Source organism: Pochonia chlamydosporia, chromosome 3, assembly GCF_001653235.2.
Source record: "Pochonia chlamydosporia 170 chromosome 3, whole genome shotgun sequence".
Lineage (NCBI taxonomy): Eukaryota > Fungi > Ascomycota > Sordariomycetes > Hypocreales > Clavicipitaceae > Pochonia > Pochonia chlamydosporia.
Window position 1 is genome coordinate 3,220,980 of NC_035792.1, and position 15,400 is coordinate 3,236,379.

The 15,400-nt window shown below is 49.5% G+C and overlaps 5 protein-coding genes across 5 annotated transcripts; 3 read left to right on the forward strand and 2 right to left on the reverse strand.

Annotated features, from left to right (window-relative positions):
• Positions 1–431: 431 nt before the first annotated feature.
• Positions 432–1,482, reverse strand: VFPPC_13705 (ELL-associated factor; the record flags this gene model as incomplete). The annotated part of the gene is made up of 2 exons (XM_018291477.1): positions 432–1,318; positions 1,380–1,482. 2 exons carry the CDS (start codon positions 1,480–1,482, stop codon positions 432–434), a joined length of 990 nt encoding a protein of 329 aa, XP_018145441.1.
• An 896-nt stretch (positions 1,483–2,378) lies between these two features.
• Positions 2,379–3,860, forward strand: VFPPC_04813 (kinase domain-containing protein; the record flags this gene model as incomplete). Its single annotated transcript, XM_018284098.1, has 2 exons — positions 2,379–3,012; positions 3,091–3,860. 2 exons carry the CDS (start codon positions 2,379–2,381, stop codon positions 3,858–3,860), a joined length of 1,404 nt encoding a protein of 467 aa, XP_018145442.1.
• Positions 3,861–7,534: 3,674 nt separating this feature from the next.
• Positions 7,535–8,578, reverse strand: VFPPC_04815 (hypothetical protein; the record flags this gene model as incomplete). The annotated part of the gene is made up of 4 exons (XM_018284099.1): positions 7,535–7,728; positions 7,828–8,295; positions 8,362–8,438; positions 8,502–8,578. 4 exons carry the CDS (start codon positions 8,576–8,578, stop codon positions 7,535–7,537), a joined length of 816 nt encoding a protein of 271 aa, XP_018145443.1.
• Positions 8,579–9,711: 1,133 nt separating this feature from the next.
• Positions 9,712–11,766, forward strand: VFPPC_04816 (IBR domain-containing protein; the record flags this gene model as incomplete). Its single annotated transcript, XM_018284100.1, has 2 exons — positions 9,712–10,259; positions 10,350–11,766. The coding sequence occupies 2 exons, from the start codon at positions 9,712–9,714 to the stop codon at positions 11,764–11,766; spliced, it is 1,965 nt and encodes a 654-aa protein (XP_018145444.1).
• Positions 11,767–13,890: 2,124 nt separating this feature from the next.
• VFPPC_13706 (ribosomal protein s28e domain-containing protein) lies at positions 13,891–14,420 on the forward strand (the record flags this gene model as incomplete). Its single annotated transcript, XM_018291478.1, has 3 exons — positions 13,891–13,951; positions 14,178–14,261; positions 14,359–14,420. 3 exons carry the CDS (start codon positions 13,891–13,893, stop codon positions 14,418–14,420), a joined length of 207 nt encoding a protein of 68 aa, XP_018145445.1.
• Positions 14,421–15,400: the final 980 nt, after the last annotated feature.

Below are 15,400 nucleotides of genomic sequence, written 5' to 3' on the forward strand. Positions count from 1 at the left end.
CGCTCTCGCGGTACCGTGCCTCGCCTGGCAACGCGCGCGGATTCTGTACGCGCTGCGGGAGTTTTCTGTTCTGGCACCACGAGGAGGCGGATAAGATTAGTATGTGCGTGGGGGGGTTTGATAAGGATGCGTTGAGGGAGTATGGGCGGGTGTTGACGTATGCGGAGAAGCATTTGTTTTGTGATGCGGAGATTGAGGGCGTGACGGATCATTTGCCTGGGGAGAGGTTTAAGTTTGATGATGAGGAGGGGGAGGTTGTTCTTCTGGAGAGGAGGGAGCGTTCTTAGTTTGCCATGCCATGTCATGTTTGAATGGAGGGTACTTGATATTGAATTCGTTCAGATTGCATAACAACGCCGGCTAATCCCAGACAAGGAAATATGTATACAATTGCTTCATGCTTCCCAACACCGTGTAAATCATAAACATCACTAGTCCTCTTCACTAATCTCACTCTCATCCCCCCCATGCGGCGTCTCCTCCTGGCTGTTCGCCATATCCTCAAACGCCTCCTCCATTTCCTTCTCCAAATCATCCTCCATGTCATCCGCCTCGCCTTCATCGTGCCCTTGCTCCGGAGCATCCTCCTCCATGGGATCCGGGCGATGATGATTTACCGGACTAGGTAGCTTAAAGTCCATGTCTGGCTCATCGTCACTCTCCCCATCCGCATCATCTGCCTCCGAGTCCCGCTGATCCATAAAGTCGTCGAACCGCCTTGGGGGCGGAAACGCCGGCGAGAAATCAGTTTGCTTCGCAGTCGTATCCGCACCAGGATACTCGATGAGCAGACCCCCGTCATCGTCCTCATCTTCCTCCTCTTCATCAAAGGAATTGCGTTTGGGCTTGGGCTTCTCCTTTTGTGGTTCGGGGAACGAGAGCGCCACCTCTTTGGCTTGTTGCTTCTTTTCCGGCTTCCGCTTGGGTTCTTTGGGTTGCGATTTAGCACTGGTGGATTTTGAGGTGGTGGTCTTTTTGGCACCCGCTCGTTGGGCCTGTGATGGTGCTGGTGCTGGGGCTGGTTTGCTGTCGAGGTGAGGATACTGGCGACTTAGGCGAGCTGGATCGGAGTTGCCAGGGAGGCGGGTGACGTTCATGTTGAATGTGGAGTCGATCTTGTCGAGGATAAAGGCCTTGCGCTCTGGGTCGAAGTGCAGGACATATTGGTTGCTGCTGGTGTTTCTTGAGCCGGCGTAGGCATATGCGCCGTCGTCGTCGGTGAAGGATAGGTCGTACGAGTCGGTTTTGCCGGGGAGCGAGGGCTTGAGGCGGGCGTGGTTGGGGGCTTCGTCGGAAGAGAGGGCGGGTTTGTGGTTATCTAGAAACATGTGTCAGTCAGTAGGCGGCGTGAGGAATTGGACACGGGAAAGTAGTCGTACATCTAATGCCGGTGAAGATATCGTTGGACGTCTTTCCTAGGAGCCCATCACCGAGAATGACGGGATACTTGCCCCCGATGGTCGGGTCAATCAATCCAGCCATGTTGGCGGAGGTGGCGGCCGAGAGCGGTTGTGACTTGTCGCTTCAGGTCCTGTCGACGATGTTGTCGGAAGCGGACGTTGGGATGTTTGGAGAAACAATCAACGGTGAGATTGCGCAAACTGGACAACGGACATGTCCGAATGGCCGTCAGCATGGACTTGACAGATGTCGTCGGATGATTGCAGGGAGGTGTAGACGGGAGACGGGAGACGGTGGGGCTGAAGCTGAAGCTGGAGACTTCCGCGGATCCTCAGAATGTCACCACAAGTCAAGTTTGGTGTCACGTCACAGCAAACTATGGACTCACGGAGTATGGGTGAGTGAGTGAGTGGTGTGCGGCGGATTCAGATTCAGATTCAGATTCCTTCAACGTGCATTATCAACTGTTTCCACATGGAATATGTCTCAACATCGACTACACGAAACACGAACTGTTATGCTCCCGCTTTTTCAGCTTTCTGTTTAGCCGTCATTTCTTTGACTTTGCCCAATGTTGTCTTTGCACAACGTTAACCGTGCTCACTCCAGGGTATCATGAACTTGATCCTCATCCCGCATTGCCTTTGTCCCAACAATGGCATTCCCTTTCAGCCGTACGGCTACAACACAGTGAATCTCTCTCCGGCTATTATTCTGAGCACAAGGAACTCTTCTCTTTTACTGATAATGCGTTCGGAACAAAAGAGTTACACACTAGACTCTATGCGCCGCTAGCCCTTGAACATGGCGGGACTATGTTCCGCCGTGCTTCTACCATCGGCAAAGCACCTTGACACTATGCAAACAACTTGACTGCAACTCCCAGTTCCAATCGCGACATAGAGCCAACTATCACCTGTACCCTGCTATCGGAAGTGACGATGGATGCCTCTAGGGACTGATCCTACAAACCTCAAATGTTCTCCGCAAAGTGTCGCATTTCCGTTCAATCCCATACCCGAGCCTTTTCTAGTGTTGTCCAAAGCCTTCGCTCACCAGCGCTATACGAACCAGCATTCAAGTTGTGCACCAACACGCTCAGACCACCATTTTCAGCACATTTCTCCTCAGTGAAGATCCAGCTTCCGGAATACAAATGGATTGACGGTGCTGAAAATTTGGAAAAATACACCAAAGGCGGCTATCACCCCGTACAAATCGGAGATATCCTCCACCATCGATATGAAGTCGTAGATAAGCTAGGCTTTGGAGGTTGGTCTACCGTTTGGCTGTCCCACGACCTTTTGGAGAAGGAATACGTTGCCGTGAAGATCGGAATAGCAGACTCACTACCCCATGAAGTGACGACTCTTCGAGCCCTCGCGACGCCTACTGCAGTTCAGGCATGTGAGCCTATTCCACTCGTACTAGATGAGTTCCGTATCCAGGGTCCCAACGGCTCCCACCCTTGCTGTACTACGCCGGTAGCGCTTTGCAACCTTCGGGAATGCTCGTTTAGTCGCTTATTTCGCCTCGACGTTGCTCGAACCTTGGCTTATGAGCTCACTCTTGCTGTTGCGCTTGTTCATTCACGGGGTTATGTCCACGGGGGTACGTTGCAAGTATCCTTTGTTTTCTTGTTGACCAAACGGACATCAAAGCTCTGAGGATTAATGATGTACTGCTCAGATATCCATCTTCGTAATGTGCTTGTCAGAGCACCACAAAGCCTCAATAAGCTATCAATTCAACAGTTTCGCGACGAGTACGGCCAGCCAGATTTATACCCCGTTGAGCGAACAGACGGACACGCCCTTCCGCCTTGCGTCCCTTCAACAGCAGTAGTGCCACTCTACATGGGTAAAACAGCTGATGAATTTACACTGGCAGACGCACACCTTCTCCTCAGCGATTTTGGAGTGTCGTTCTCCCCAGCCAGCCAAGTCCGTCTCGGACAAGATTGTCATACGCCTGTGGATTTTCGACCTCCAGAAGCTCGTTTTGAGCCAAACTCTCCTCTCTCTTTCTCCGTAGATGTCTGGAGTCTTTCAACTGCCATATGGGATATTCTAGGCATGCGGGCGCTTTTCAGCAGCGCCTTTTATTCTGAAAGGCAGGTCATGTGTCAGATTGTAGACACGTTAGGGCCTATGCCGGCTTCCTGGCTAGCAAACTGGGAAGATCGGACGGATTTCTTTGATGATCAAGGAGTTCCGGCAGCTGGGCGCTACGTCTGGCCGAAGCTAGCGCAAGCCTTTGAGGAGCGCGTGCAGAAGTTTCGAAGGGATGATGATATGGGTGTGTTTAGCCCGGAGGAAACAGAAGCGATTTTGGAAATGATGGCCCAGATGCTTAAATTTCGACCAGAAGAGCGACCGACCGTAGAGCAAGTCTTGGAATCTAGGTGGATGGTCTCGTGGGCGCTCCCTGACTACAGACGTGGCCAGGTGAAATCGTAAGGTCGCATGGCTTTGGGAGGTCTTGGGATCTATTCTCCTTACCATGTCATATGGCAGTTACTTTAAGACTCGGCCAACTTTCAGGAACACCGCCAAATGTCACTTCTTGTCCTCCCTTCCAGGGTAATTGTTTCTTTCCTTTTCCTTCCGTGGTTTTGTCCGGCTGGGAAAATCTGTACGATTGAGGGCTTTGGATACCTCATTTGAACACCTATCCATGTGCGTCATGTATAGACTTACGACATGTCGTCCTATGTCTTGATACCCCATTTTTTCAGCAATGCAAGAATAGCACAATCGACATATCCTGGAATATTCAAAATGTATAAATATCTCAACCAGCATCTGAGACCCTTTGGCCTCGAAGTCTCTCGATTCGATCTCGAGTCTCTCGGTAATAACGGGTGACTCTCCCTCTGAATAGAGTGGATGAAACCTGCCTCAGCTTCACGCCGTCGGATTACATGGTCCACGATTCTTCGGAAATCCAGTTACAACTGTTTCTTTTGTTAACTTGCCACTAATCGGCCGCTAACAGGTTTTACCCCAAAACCTGCTTGTGGCAGTGCATGATCAGCCTCTGAATGACGTTGACTGTCCGAGGGAAAAAAGAAAACACCTCGAGTATTTTAGCTTCCGATCTGACTGCACAACATTCAACGGCCGAACAAAAGCGGACGTAAGGACTCGCAAGCCGCTTGCTAGAACTTGCTGGCTATCAAGGCCTTCGTTGGTGGCAGCGTCGCAACCATTTTCCAGGAGTTAGCGTTGCCTGTCACGTAAACAGTCTGGTAAAAGGTATTTGCCCATATCTAAGTATACACTAACACATCTCAATGTGCCTCAGCATGTAACACTGTGTGCTATATATCTGACTTATTTAAATACTTTTGACCCCCTTACTGTAGGTTATCTCTTGTTGCGGCCAACTTGCTTGATGGCACTGAAAGACAACACCCTGACCTTGCATATTTAATTGGGATGACTGTAGTATATATATTAGGTAGCAATCCTTAAGGCAGTGCAACTCACCTAGGTTGACGTGTCGTCACTCTGCTCCCAATCTCATTTCGGGTATAAAAACTCGCTTGCATGAACTAGTCACGCTCCGATCATGTTTTAGAGCGTTGGCATTTGGCTTTGTCTTAACAAGGCCGCGGACGGGAACTTGCCGAATGCAGTGTAACTTTCATGTGTAACATGCCTCATTGAGAGCAATGTGCTTGGCGAGAAGTCTGGACAACAGGGGGGGTCAAAAGTATTTAACACGGGAGATGTATCTTATGTCGCGTTATATGCTGAGGTACATTGAGATGTGTTAGTGTATACTTGGATATGGGCAAATACATTTCACCAGATACTGTAGATATGGCCGACATTTCAAAGTGGGTATGCATGGGCCAAATACATTCCATACCCATTCTCGACTCCGACGGTATCGGTAGAAACATGTTGGTGGACGTGGATGAAGCTCCTCAGGTGGATAATGATCAAATGTTCACGCTTTAACTCTGGTATGGCATATCTATCCATCCATCATGAAATCGAACGCTGATTTTTGTCGCATGTACACATGCCATGGAAGATTGGTAGCTTCTTGGACGGGCCTGCGGATTACAGTCTCTATTCTCGCCCCTGTCAACATCTGATGATCAGGCATTCTGCACAGAGTATTCCGAATCGGGGTTCCACGGCCAAGAAAAACAAAACAGGGCGTGCGGTGCGAAGAGAGGCAAAGCCGAACCTTTCGATGTTGGTGCGTCTCTGTCTGTGATTAGCAGTGAATATTTTGCTTTTCTGCAAATAATCACACCGCAGACTATGATCCTTCGTGAGAAACACAAGCCATGATAAGATTCGGAATGTAGGGAGTACTGTGTATAGGCTTAGCGCCTCATAAAGAGCCTTCTGTATAGCTAGGGTTCATCACACCCGACGTCACTGTGGTGGTTGCTTGCATGAGACACTTTGGGGGGCATATAAAATTACGAGCTGGAGAGGTCTTTCTCGCATGAAAAATCTCCGAAATGTGTAGTAAGCGACACGCCTCGGCCAGCTTACATGCCTGTCTTGTTGACAAGCATCAAGTTTTGCCTCCAGCAGCGACAGAGGTGCAGAATCGAGTCAACTTGACAAACTTGGGGCAGTGAACGCAAAATTCAGCTTTGGCCGTCGTTACGGCTACTGATTCGCAAATGTTGGTGTGTGGTTAAAGAAGCAAGTCTCACATTCTCCTCAAAAACCTGAGTTGAGCTTGCTCGGTACACCGCTTCAATGGGGCGGGGCCATGACAACTGCCGTTGACCTGCTACTGAGCTAAATGAAGCTCGTGACTTAACTCTGAGCCTGTGTTTCACGGACAATTGGCAAGCATTGGCCCGAGGTTCGTGGAAATCGAAGACACAAGTAGCGCCCTTGGGCGCTGACGAAGGCGCTGGAGTTGCGGGAATGCTAGCCCTGGTGGCGCTGGGTTGTGTCAACCAGCTAAATCAAATGAGTGATAAGTTTGTTAGTGCCATAGCGCCTCCACAGGGATCAGGGCGGGTGACGCCGGAATGTGTTGATGCCGCCGTTGGCTTGTCCACCCTTTGCCTGACCAGGCAATTTGCTTCTTCCGCTAACCCTCTCTGCGATTGGTATGATGCCGTCACACAAGGGTGTAATTGGGAGCGACGATGAAAATGGTCGGTTGAGTGTAGGCCGAAATGCCCTGTCAGGCTTGTGCCGGGGAGATCCTCGGTTTGCTCTGAATAATTCGGTTTATCGACAGTTTGGTGTGGATTCGTCTCATTCGGCTGTGATACCCGGATGTGATGATGAACACAATACCAGGTTGAGATACACAACAAGGGCCTTCTCATCAAGGGTCAGAGGTAACGGAATTTGAATTGCGGTGGGGATACGGAGTACAAGCGCAAAAAATAGCAACTAATAAATGATCATGAGATTGTGTCATGATTGACAAATGGCAGAAGGGCGTTTGGGCGGCCAGGTACCCTACCAATTTGTGTTTTTGCCGAGCCAACATGTGTTCATTGGACTCGGTGTTATCTTTCGGAGATCAGGGGCAAACCACTTTTCGGCCGTGTACACGCTGAACCAAGCACAGACTTCCCGTCTCGGCCGTTTGATCACTTTGGCATTCAATTCCCCAAGATTCCTCAAAGTGAGCTAGCAAAATCGTACACCGAGTGGGAGGCCGTCGTACCTGGGTAATGTTGGTTGATTAGAGTCTGAAAAGTCTTTCAATGGAGCCAGCGGGCTATCTTTTCGATGTCTTTTCTCATTGCTTGTATCCACAGCTCAATCTTGAATGGTACCACAGTTAGAACAACATCATAGACTTTAGTCGCTGACAAGAGCGCCTCGCCAGACAGGTGAAGCGAATGTGAGATGACATGCCACTGAACTGGGGTGATTGCTTGGCAGATTTACCCGGAAACTGCACTGCGGGATTGAAATGGTGTGAAAGCAGACAAGGACAGGTAGCGCAATGTTGGTCATATGCATGTGCTAGGTACTATCTTACTGTCTGGTTGGAGCAAGCAAACAAGATGAATAAACGCTGGTGATCTGTCGGGCTATTTGCCCAGATTTGCAGAAAGTCCCACACACACTCTTCCTGCCGTTGTTTGTTGCCTTGCCTCCAGTCATTGCTTTTTGGTTGTTGGCTCCTAGATCGCACTTGTTAGGCAGAAAATTTTGCCCTTTTGCGCCTGTTTTCGAGGGTCTTGTGTCTTGGGATGTACTAACCGTTGCTTCTGCGGTGGAAGCGGGTAGCAACGAACCATAAACCCTCCGTTTATGGTAGCCCCGTGGATATTAAGTGAGCATCCTGGTGCCGCATTGATTCCGGAGGAAGATGGAGCTTTTGTTCTGTAGTTAAAAGCATTGCTTCACAGCTTCTAGTTGAAAACGTATGTATCAAGGTAGCAGAAATAGACGGCTCACTTTTGTCCGGGTCTGCGACTCAATAGAGTGCTCAGACTACGATTGACCGCAGATCCGTGGACGAGGCGATGACACTGCCGCGAGGCTCGAACGTCCCTCGAATGAATCTGTTTAGATATGAGCCATTGATCCAAAGTTGATGTTGGAGCTGGGAGCAAAGGATACCTTGCACCGTTCGTTCGAGCCACTGCCGTTGGGCCGTAGCCTTGCAAGGTCCTGAGCTGAGCATGGGCCGCTATGCAGGTATTGCGCGGTGCGCGATGGTGAATGAAGCACAACAGCTGTGTACCCCATAAATAGCGTTGTATTGGAGGGGCAGTTTGGAACCCATTTCGAGGACCTGCTCCCAAGTTTGGAGGCCCAAGTCTGTCAACGGTAGATGATGAAAACGATTCTCCTGCGGAGCGATGCGGCGCCACAGCAAGGACCGGTGAGATGTGCCGATGATGAACATTGAAGCCTCTCCTTGCTGCTTGGGCTGGCGCTAATTAGTGCCGGCTGTCCCTGTGTGGCTCCTTAACTCCTTCCCCAAAAGCGCAATTCAAGGTGCGGCAACTGCTCAACTGGCCAGGGATGCTCTTGCCCCGTCTGCGGCTCCACTGATCCACATATGCCCCATCAGTGCGTCTATACCAGTCAGGGATTTGGGATTAACCTTTGCAGTGATGACATGAAAGTGGACAGGGAAGCACCAGTTGACCACCCGTTCGCAACTGCCATCTGATGATGGTACGACATGATTGCTTGTCAACTGCCTGCAGATGCATCGGCCAACTTGGGATGCAATCGCTCATTTAGCACCTTTTTCATCTGCGTCATTTCAATCGTGCATTGTGATGGACGCCCATTGCCAATGCTCAGGTTCATACTGTACTCATCTTCATGTCAAGTCCATCTCAACCCACAGCGCCGCCACTGCCATTGTTTGATGCCAATCGAGGTGCCATTGCCGCCACACCCGCTATTCCCTGAACGCAAGTGAGCATCCCTCACCTTTGCCCGATCTTTGGATGAGCCTCACACCAAATGCATCAACTGGAGCCTCCACTTCATTAGGCCTCACGTACATTCAGCCCCCTTCCGGCGATGGGCCTTTGTTTCTGCTTGTAGGACTTTCTTTGCTCTGCCTCTTGGGATTTGCCCTCTGTTTGTTGTTGGCACCTGAAGTGACGTTGGCCAATAGTTTCTGCCGACCTCCCCTGTTCATCATTTCTCAACCTCATCCGCAGTACTCCGTCCTCGCACTCAACCTCGGCCTCGTCAGGTATTAGTTATGTTTCTTCATACGGAAGAATTGTACACAGTTCAGTTCAGGGTCAAACTCAGCCCTCGTTCTGTCATCAATCCTCTCCACTCCTCTTCCGTTGGTCCTTGGTGTCTGTTGCTGGTCTGGCCCTTGTTTTCTTCTCATTTTTTAATTTTTGGAATACACCCTGGTCCCTTGGATCACCCTAGCTGTCCTATTTCTGAGACCCTGCCTAGTCTCCGTCGCACTCAGACATTCCCCCTCCCATATCTCGCACTGGTGGCAGCCATTACATCAAAGAGAGGTGCCTATCGAGAGGCGGATCTTGGCCGTTTGTCTTGAACTGTGCCAACTAACTAACCTAGCCTATCATCCCGTCATCCACTCACACCCCTTCTTCTGGTTCATCAGATCACACACTCTGTGCCGCAACTTGCTGTTTGAATATTTCACGCCCCCCCCCCCCCCCCCCCCCCGAAAGGCTTCAGGAAACATATTTGATCGTGCCTTGCCCCGGGTCTATCCACTCTTGAATGCTATTGCACCTTGCGAGAAAATCATCCAGTTGCCGCCCCTGTTGCATTGTCCGGCAGAAGACCAACCCATCAACGGTCAGTGCGCCAATTGCTACTGAGACCGGCTACAAAAGCCATCATGGAAGTAATCGCACATATCCCCGAACTGGAAGATTCTCAATACTGCACGGAGGTGATGCACCTTAGTGTTGGCAAGTCGGAACTGCAGCATGATCGAGAGATTCTGAAGAAAGCACATGGTCTTGGTATCATGGCTACCTTACCATCTGTCGCTGACGCCAAGCGTGTCACCTCGAGTGCCTCGGACTCAACAGAGTCTACATCACGGGAGAAGACCTTTTCCACTATTTCAGAGGCATCCACAGCATACCTCACGCCTCATTCGTCCATCTATGGAGGTCCTAGTCCCAACCTCTCATCTATCGACGGCAACATCAACAGACCGAATGGCAAGGCTATGAACTTTGCTTCATACGAAAAGTACATCTCCCAAATCGACACTGTCCACGAGGAACCGCGTCCCCGGAAGTCAAGTCTTGTTGTAGAGGGTTCTGGTCACAGTATATTCAGTGTCAGTCGGAGGAAGAGCATATCGGGGGTTACTACAGGTTTCCGGAACAGAATGAGACTTAGGAAGAAGCCAACCCGTTTATTTGAAACTCCGGTGTAAGTGAACCGGTGCCAATTTGAAGCCCAACCATTGCCATGGCAGGGCCACCGTCGATCGACATATCCTAACGTGTATCTTTCATATAGATGCTGCTTCACATGCCATGCTCCCTTCAACAAAGCCACTGGCCTGAGAAGTTTACCTTGCGGCCACGCAAGCTGCACGGATTGTCTGAGAGATTTGGCCCTTCAGGCCGTCAAGGATGAGTCGAGTATGCCTCCGAGCTGTTGCGCTCAGCCAGTACCTGCTGAAACGCTGCAGCAGTCTCTGGAAATTGATGTCCAAGAGAGGTTTCTAAGAGCCGTTCATCAGTACAGCATACCTCGGGAATCTAGGATCTTTTGCTGCAACGATTCCTGTGGAGAGTTTATCCCGCCACTGAAAAGAATTGACCCCAATATACCCTCTGCAGTCACCTGTCTCAAGTGCCAAACCAGGGTTTGTTCCACGTGCAAACAAATTGCGCACTCAATCGGTACACACTGCCCCGAGGATTGGGAGCTACTAGATGCGCTCAAGATTGGTGGTCAGAGCAGCTGGCGCCGGTGCTATAGATGTCGCAAGTTGGTCGAGCTCACAGACAGCACAGGTCCAGCAACATGCACTTGTCATGCACAATTTTGCCACGCTTGTGGAGGCGTATGGGATATTGCTAGCGGCTGTCCTAATGTCTGCAATGGCGAAGAGGGATTGACTAAAAGACGCCAACAGGAAGAAAAGCGAGCCGCGCAGGCAAAGGCAGCACAGGATGCCGAACAAGAGGAATGCGAAAAGCGGTCATCAGCACACCCCAGCATGGTGGATTTGATGTTGTCACAAGTGCAGGAGAAGCAACGGCTTTTGGATTTCAGAACGTCGGCTGAAAGCTCTCTGAAAGCGAGACATGCCGCTGAGGAGGCTGCATTACTGAACAAGAAGGCCGAGGACAAAGAAGCCTTGAAAGTGCAGCATTCCAAGGCAGTTAGTCAACTCGAGGACCATCAGATTGCCGAGGAGCTGGATCTAAGGACATCGCTACAGCAAGCGGAAAAGAGCATTAAAGTTCGAATCAAGCACATGGAGGCATATTGCGATGGATTAGGACAAAGCCCAACTGAATCAACCCTGCCACCCCGTGTCGTTACGGAGCAAAATCTCCGTGATTTGGGGCATCAGTACAACTTGCGGGACGACATGGAACGACAGCATCAGTCAAAGATTAACATGATGCGAGATCGTCAGTCGAAAAAGATGGAAAATCTTCTGGAAAAACATGAGGAAGATGTGGAAGCGCAAGCGAACGCGGATCAGACGGCTAAAGAAGAGATGTGCAAGAGACACAAACAAGAAGAGGACCAATTCCACAACATATTTGACGGACGCCAAGCTCGAACCACCGCTAGATGGGCTTTAGCCATTGAAGTTCTTTGCAAGGAACTGCAAGAGCAAGATGGTTTGAGATACGCCGTGGTAGATCCGCCATCCTGGGAGGAGAAAGCTGCGCTCGTGCATGGTCAAGTTTGATGACATTTCATGAAAAGTATCCTTCCAAAGTACATTTAAAGTTAATGACTTGGTCCCATTGCGGCGGACATTATACCCGATTTTGTCATGCTTTTTACTACGACAAGGCAAGTTCACGCTTACAATATATTCTGACACGTATATACCAGCTACTATTTCTTTTGTTTCGGTATTGCTTGCTTTTCAAGCACACCAGCTACGGTGGCATCGTAGCCATGACGGTCCGTCCATATTCCATATCGGTCAAAGGCGATTAGGAGGGTTACTTTTGTAGCAGTAACCCTGCTTTGGGCAACAGGCAGGCCCCTGTAATATTCATACATTTCTTATATAGTATTTTGTACTTATGACCTGAAGAGGACAGGCGCAAGAATACCATAGTCATTTGAACATGTCACCCTAAGAAACGCTCATGGCCCTTTGCACAACTCGAGCGATATCGTTCCATGTGGCTCTTGTTCTACCGCAACATGACTAGGTTGACAGAAACACCTGCCTGTAAGTACTGCAATGGTTTTCCATACTGCCGTGAGGCTTGCTTCTCTCATCTGTCCCTTCGTATCCAACCTCACTCACGACTACAGCTGATCGACTCTTGTAACATGTCTATAAGACAGTTATCACGACTAGGCTACCGGTTTTCAAAGTCCGCTAGGCGCAGTTGCATCAACAAATAAGCATGGCTCATCAGCAAACACCGATCAAGTTTAACACACGCCACACCCTCTCGGTCTGTCGACCTCTTTTACAACATGTAGCTGGGAGCTCGGCTCTCGCGCTGCGACACCCTCCTCGGTATTGCGACATTACTACGACAAGTACATGCCAAGATATGACGTAAATGCAAATCTCCCACTGGCTGACAAACTTGTAATGTAGAAGCGAGATTCCGGTCAAGAGTTTGCGTCAATGCGCCCAGCCACCATCGAAGTCATGAGACAGCGCCAACTCGTCTTGGCCAACAGACAATGATGGGGGGGTCCGTTGGTCGCCAAAGAAGTGCGCAAAAATGACCTGTCAAAATAGGGAAATCAACGCTGTAGACATCGATTTGTCGAGAGTCAAGCATGTATGCATGCATTGTCTCTGTCTCGCATCTGACTTGGCTTGCTCGCAGTATCGTGGGGGCGTCGATTGCAACAGATTCACTCGTTCAAGCGCATTTCAAGTTTTAAAGCTCCACCGGGTTACGTATTACTTACCAAGGTACCTAGGTAGGTAGGTACTGTATGCTGAACCATTCTGTTGTCATTTGGAGGATCGTATTAGTGGTCGACTATTTTCGTAGGCAAGACATTATGAAGACTTGACACCTTTTCTGTAGGGAGGATACAATGTTTCGTTTAAAGTTTTGCCATTAGTTGCTTACATGTATACTATGCTCGCGTTTGAAACTTGCATGTAGCATCATAGCTGGAGCATCCTTTGTGATGCCGTGCATTGGAGCCACCATGGCCAGGTTGTCTTGTCGTTTTGTAGTTAAATGGCTTTATAAGAGCTCTGTGATGTTATGGGTCTGAAGGATAGGTTATAATGGCTTCAATGGCTGGTGTGAGATGGACGGATTATCGAAATGACTTACAAGCCAGCTGGATTAGACATGGACAGAAGAAATGGGCTCATTCTGACCTTGTGATGAGGTGGTAGTTATCTCGCCATACCGACTCTTATGGCAAGTCGGGACACCAAGATCAAATTCGACCCATGTTATATGTAATTGTCAAAAAACGTCTATGAATTCCCCATCATCCTGTATTGGGCGATGAAATACATGTCCAAGCGACAGTTACAGACCAAAAGTGGTTGCATAAATACGGTTATGCACAACTCGACGCGCTCCACTTATCTTTATGCAAAACCGGATACAAGTTTATCCGAAGCGACAAGCTCCCATTTTCGCCACCAGTCGTTGGGGCTCTGGCTTGGGGTTTTTCAAATCAACACGTGACTTTTATCGGCTGGCAAGCCCCACCAATTGCCCACCACTGGGTCGGTCGAAAACCCTGCCAAATAGCACAAAATAGCTGCCGTCCACTTTTCACACCGACCCAAGGGAATCTTTTGCCAAATTTCGCTTTCAACACCACACGTCTCGCCGACAAATACAAAAGCACAAATTTCACAATGGATTCCTCCAAGGCCCCCGTCAAGCTGGTCAAGGTGACCCGAGTCCTCGGCCGAACCGGTACGAAAAACCAATCCATTCCATGACTGCCCTTCCCCGACAAATTCGCAAGATGTCCGAAAATACCTACTCTGCTCTTGCCTGCCCCTGTCTATACGCTTGGAGACTACGATTCGAAGAAAACCTCGCTCGCAGTTCCCTGTTTACTATAGACATTTTGTTTCATGGATCGATCACAAGAAACGGGGGATATGGGACAATCAAGGCTAACAGGTTGGTTTTACAGGCTCCCGTGGTGGTGTCACCCAGGTGCGCGTCGAGTTCATGGACGACCAGACCCGATCTATCATCCGAAACGTCAAGGGACCCGGTATGCAGAATCTTTCCTTCTCCGACACTTTTCCTCGAGCACCGACTAGTAGCCATGAATATTGGGGGAGTACAAGTGTAAGCTAACTTTGGTATAGTTCGTGAGGACGATATCCTCTGCCTGCTCGAGTCCGAACGTGAGGCCAGACGTCTGCGATAAAGAAAATCAGTGGATGGCAGACGGTATGGGGGGAGGTTGCATGGAACGACTACGAACGGATGACGAACCACGGTTGTTGTTGATATCAGCAGTGCATGGGAGACGAAAGTTTGGTTTTGCATCAAAAACACAAAACAGTTAGGGTCGAATTTCTGGAGGGGTTGATGGCGCTGGACAATTGTCTTGCTTGACGGTGTATACTGGTTGTCAAGTTAGCATAGCCGGCAGGCTACCTGGTCGGAAAATAGTTAGGCTCATTTCTCATGACTGTGTTCGGGAATCCGAGCTCTGTTTTTTCATCGGCATAAAAAGACGATATTGGACACAACTTGGTTGCTGATGTGTTTTGTGGTGTCATGTGCTGTGGGTGCGCTTGGTATGGTTGTGGCACGAGTTTACTCGTGATATGCTTACTCTCCGGGGGGTCCTTTTGGCCGTTTGGTTTTGATTTCCTGGGAAACAGTGGAAATGTGATGATGGTAATTACATCGAGGTGGTTGTTGATGTCAAGCACAATTTGCACCATTATGCTGGTCGTGGCACGTCATGCGTGATCGCGGTCAGGCTACATCTTGATTATCGGCAAAGAATGTGTGTATACATCCCGCATTGGATTCATCACCACAGGTGTTTGATTGGAGAAACACGCTACACTTCAATCGGCCCGGCACACAGGTTTAATACCGGTAAGGGATTCCGAATCAGACTCTGCTAACGCACGGAGTATGGCTCTTTGGCCTCACAAGCAGGTTCTCCAGTCGTATAGAGTAAGGGGTCCCCGACATTTTGGTACGTTAATCTATCGGTTACAGGGAAGTCTGTGCTCTGTGAGATTTCGGCGTCACTAGTGATGCAAGATTGTGGTATGAGATGATATGGCATTGAAGAGGGTCAAGACGACGAGGTCATGTGAATGGATGAATGAAATGAGTGAATGCTCAAGTGAGTGTCGACGTAGTGAATGGGGCGGTGCGCATTGC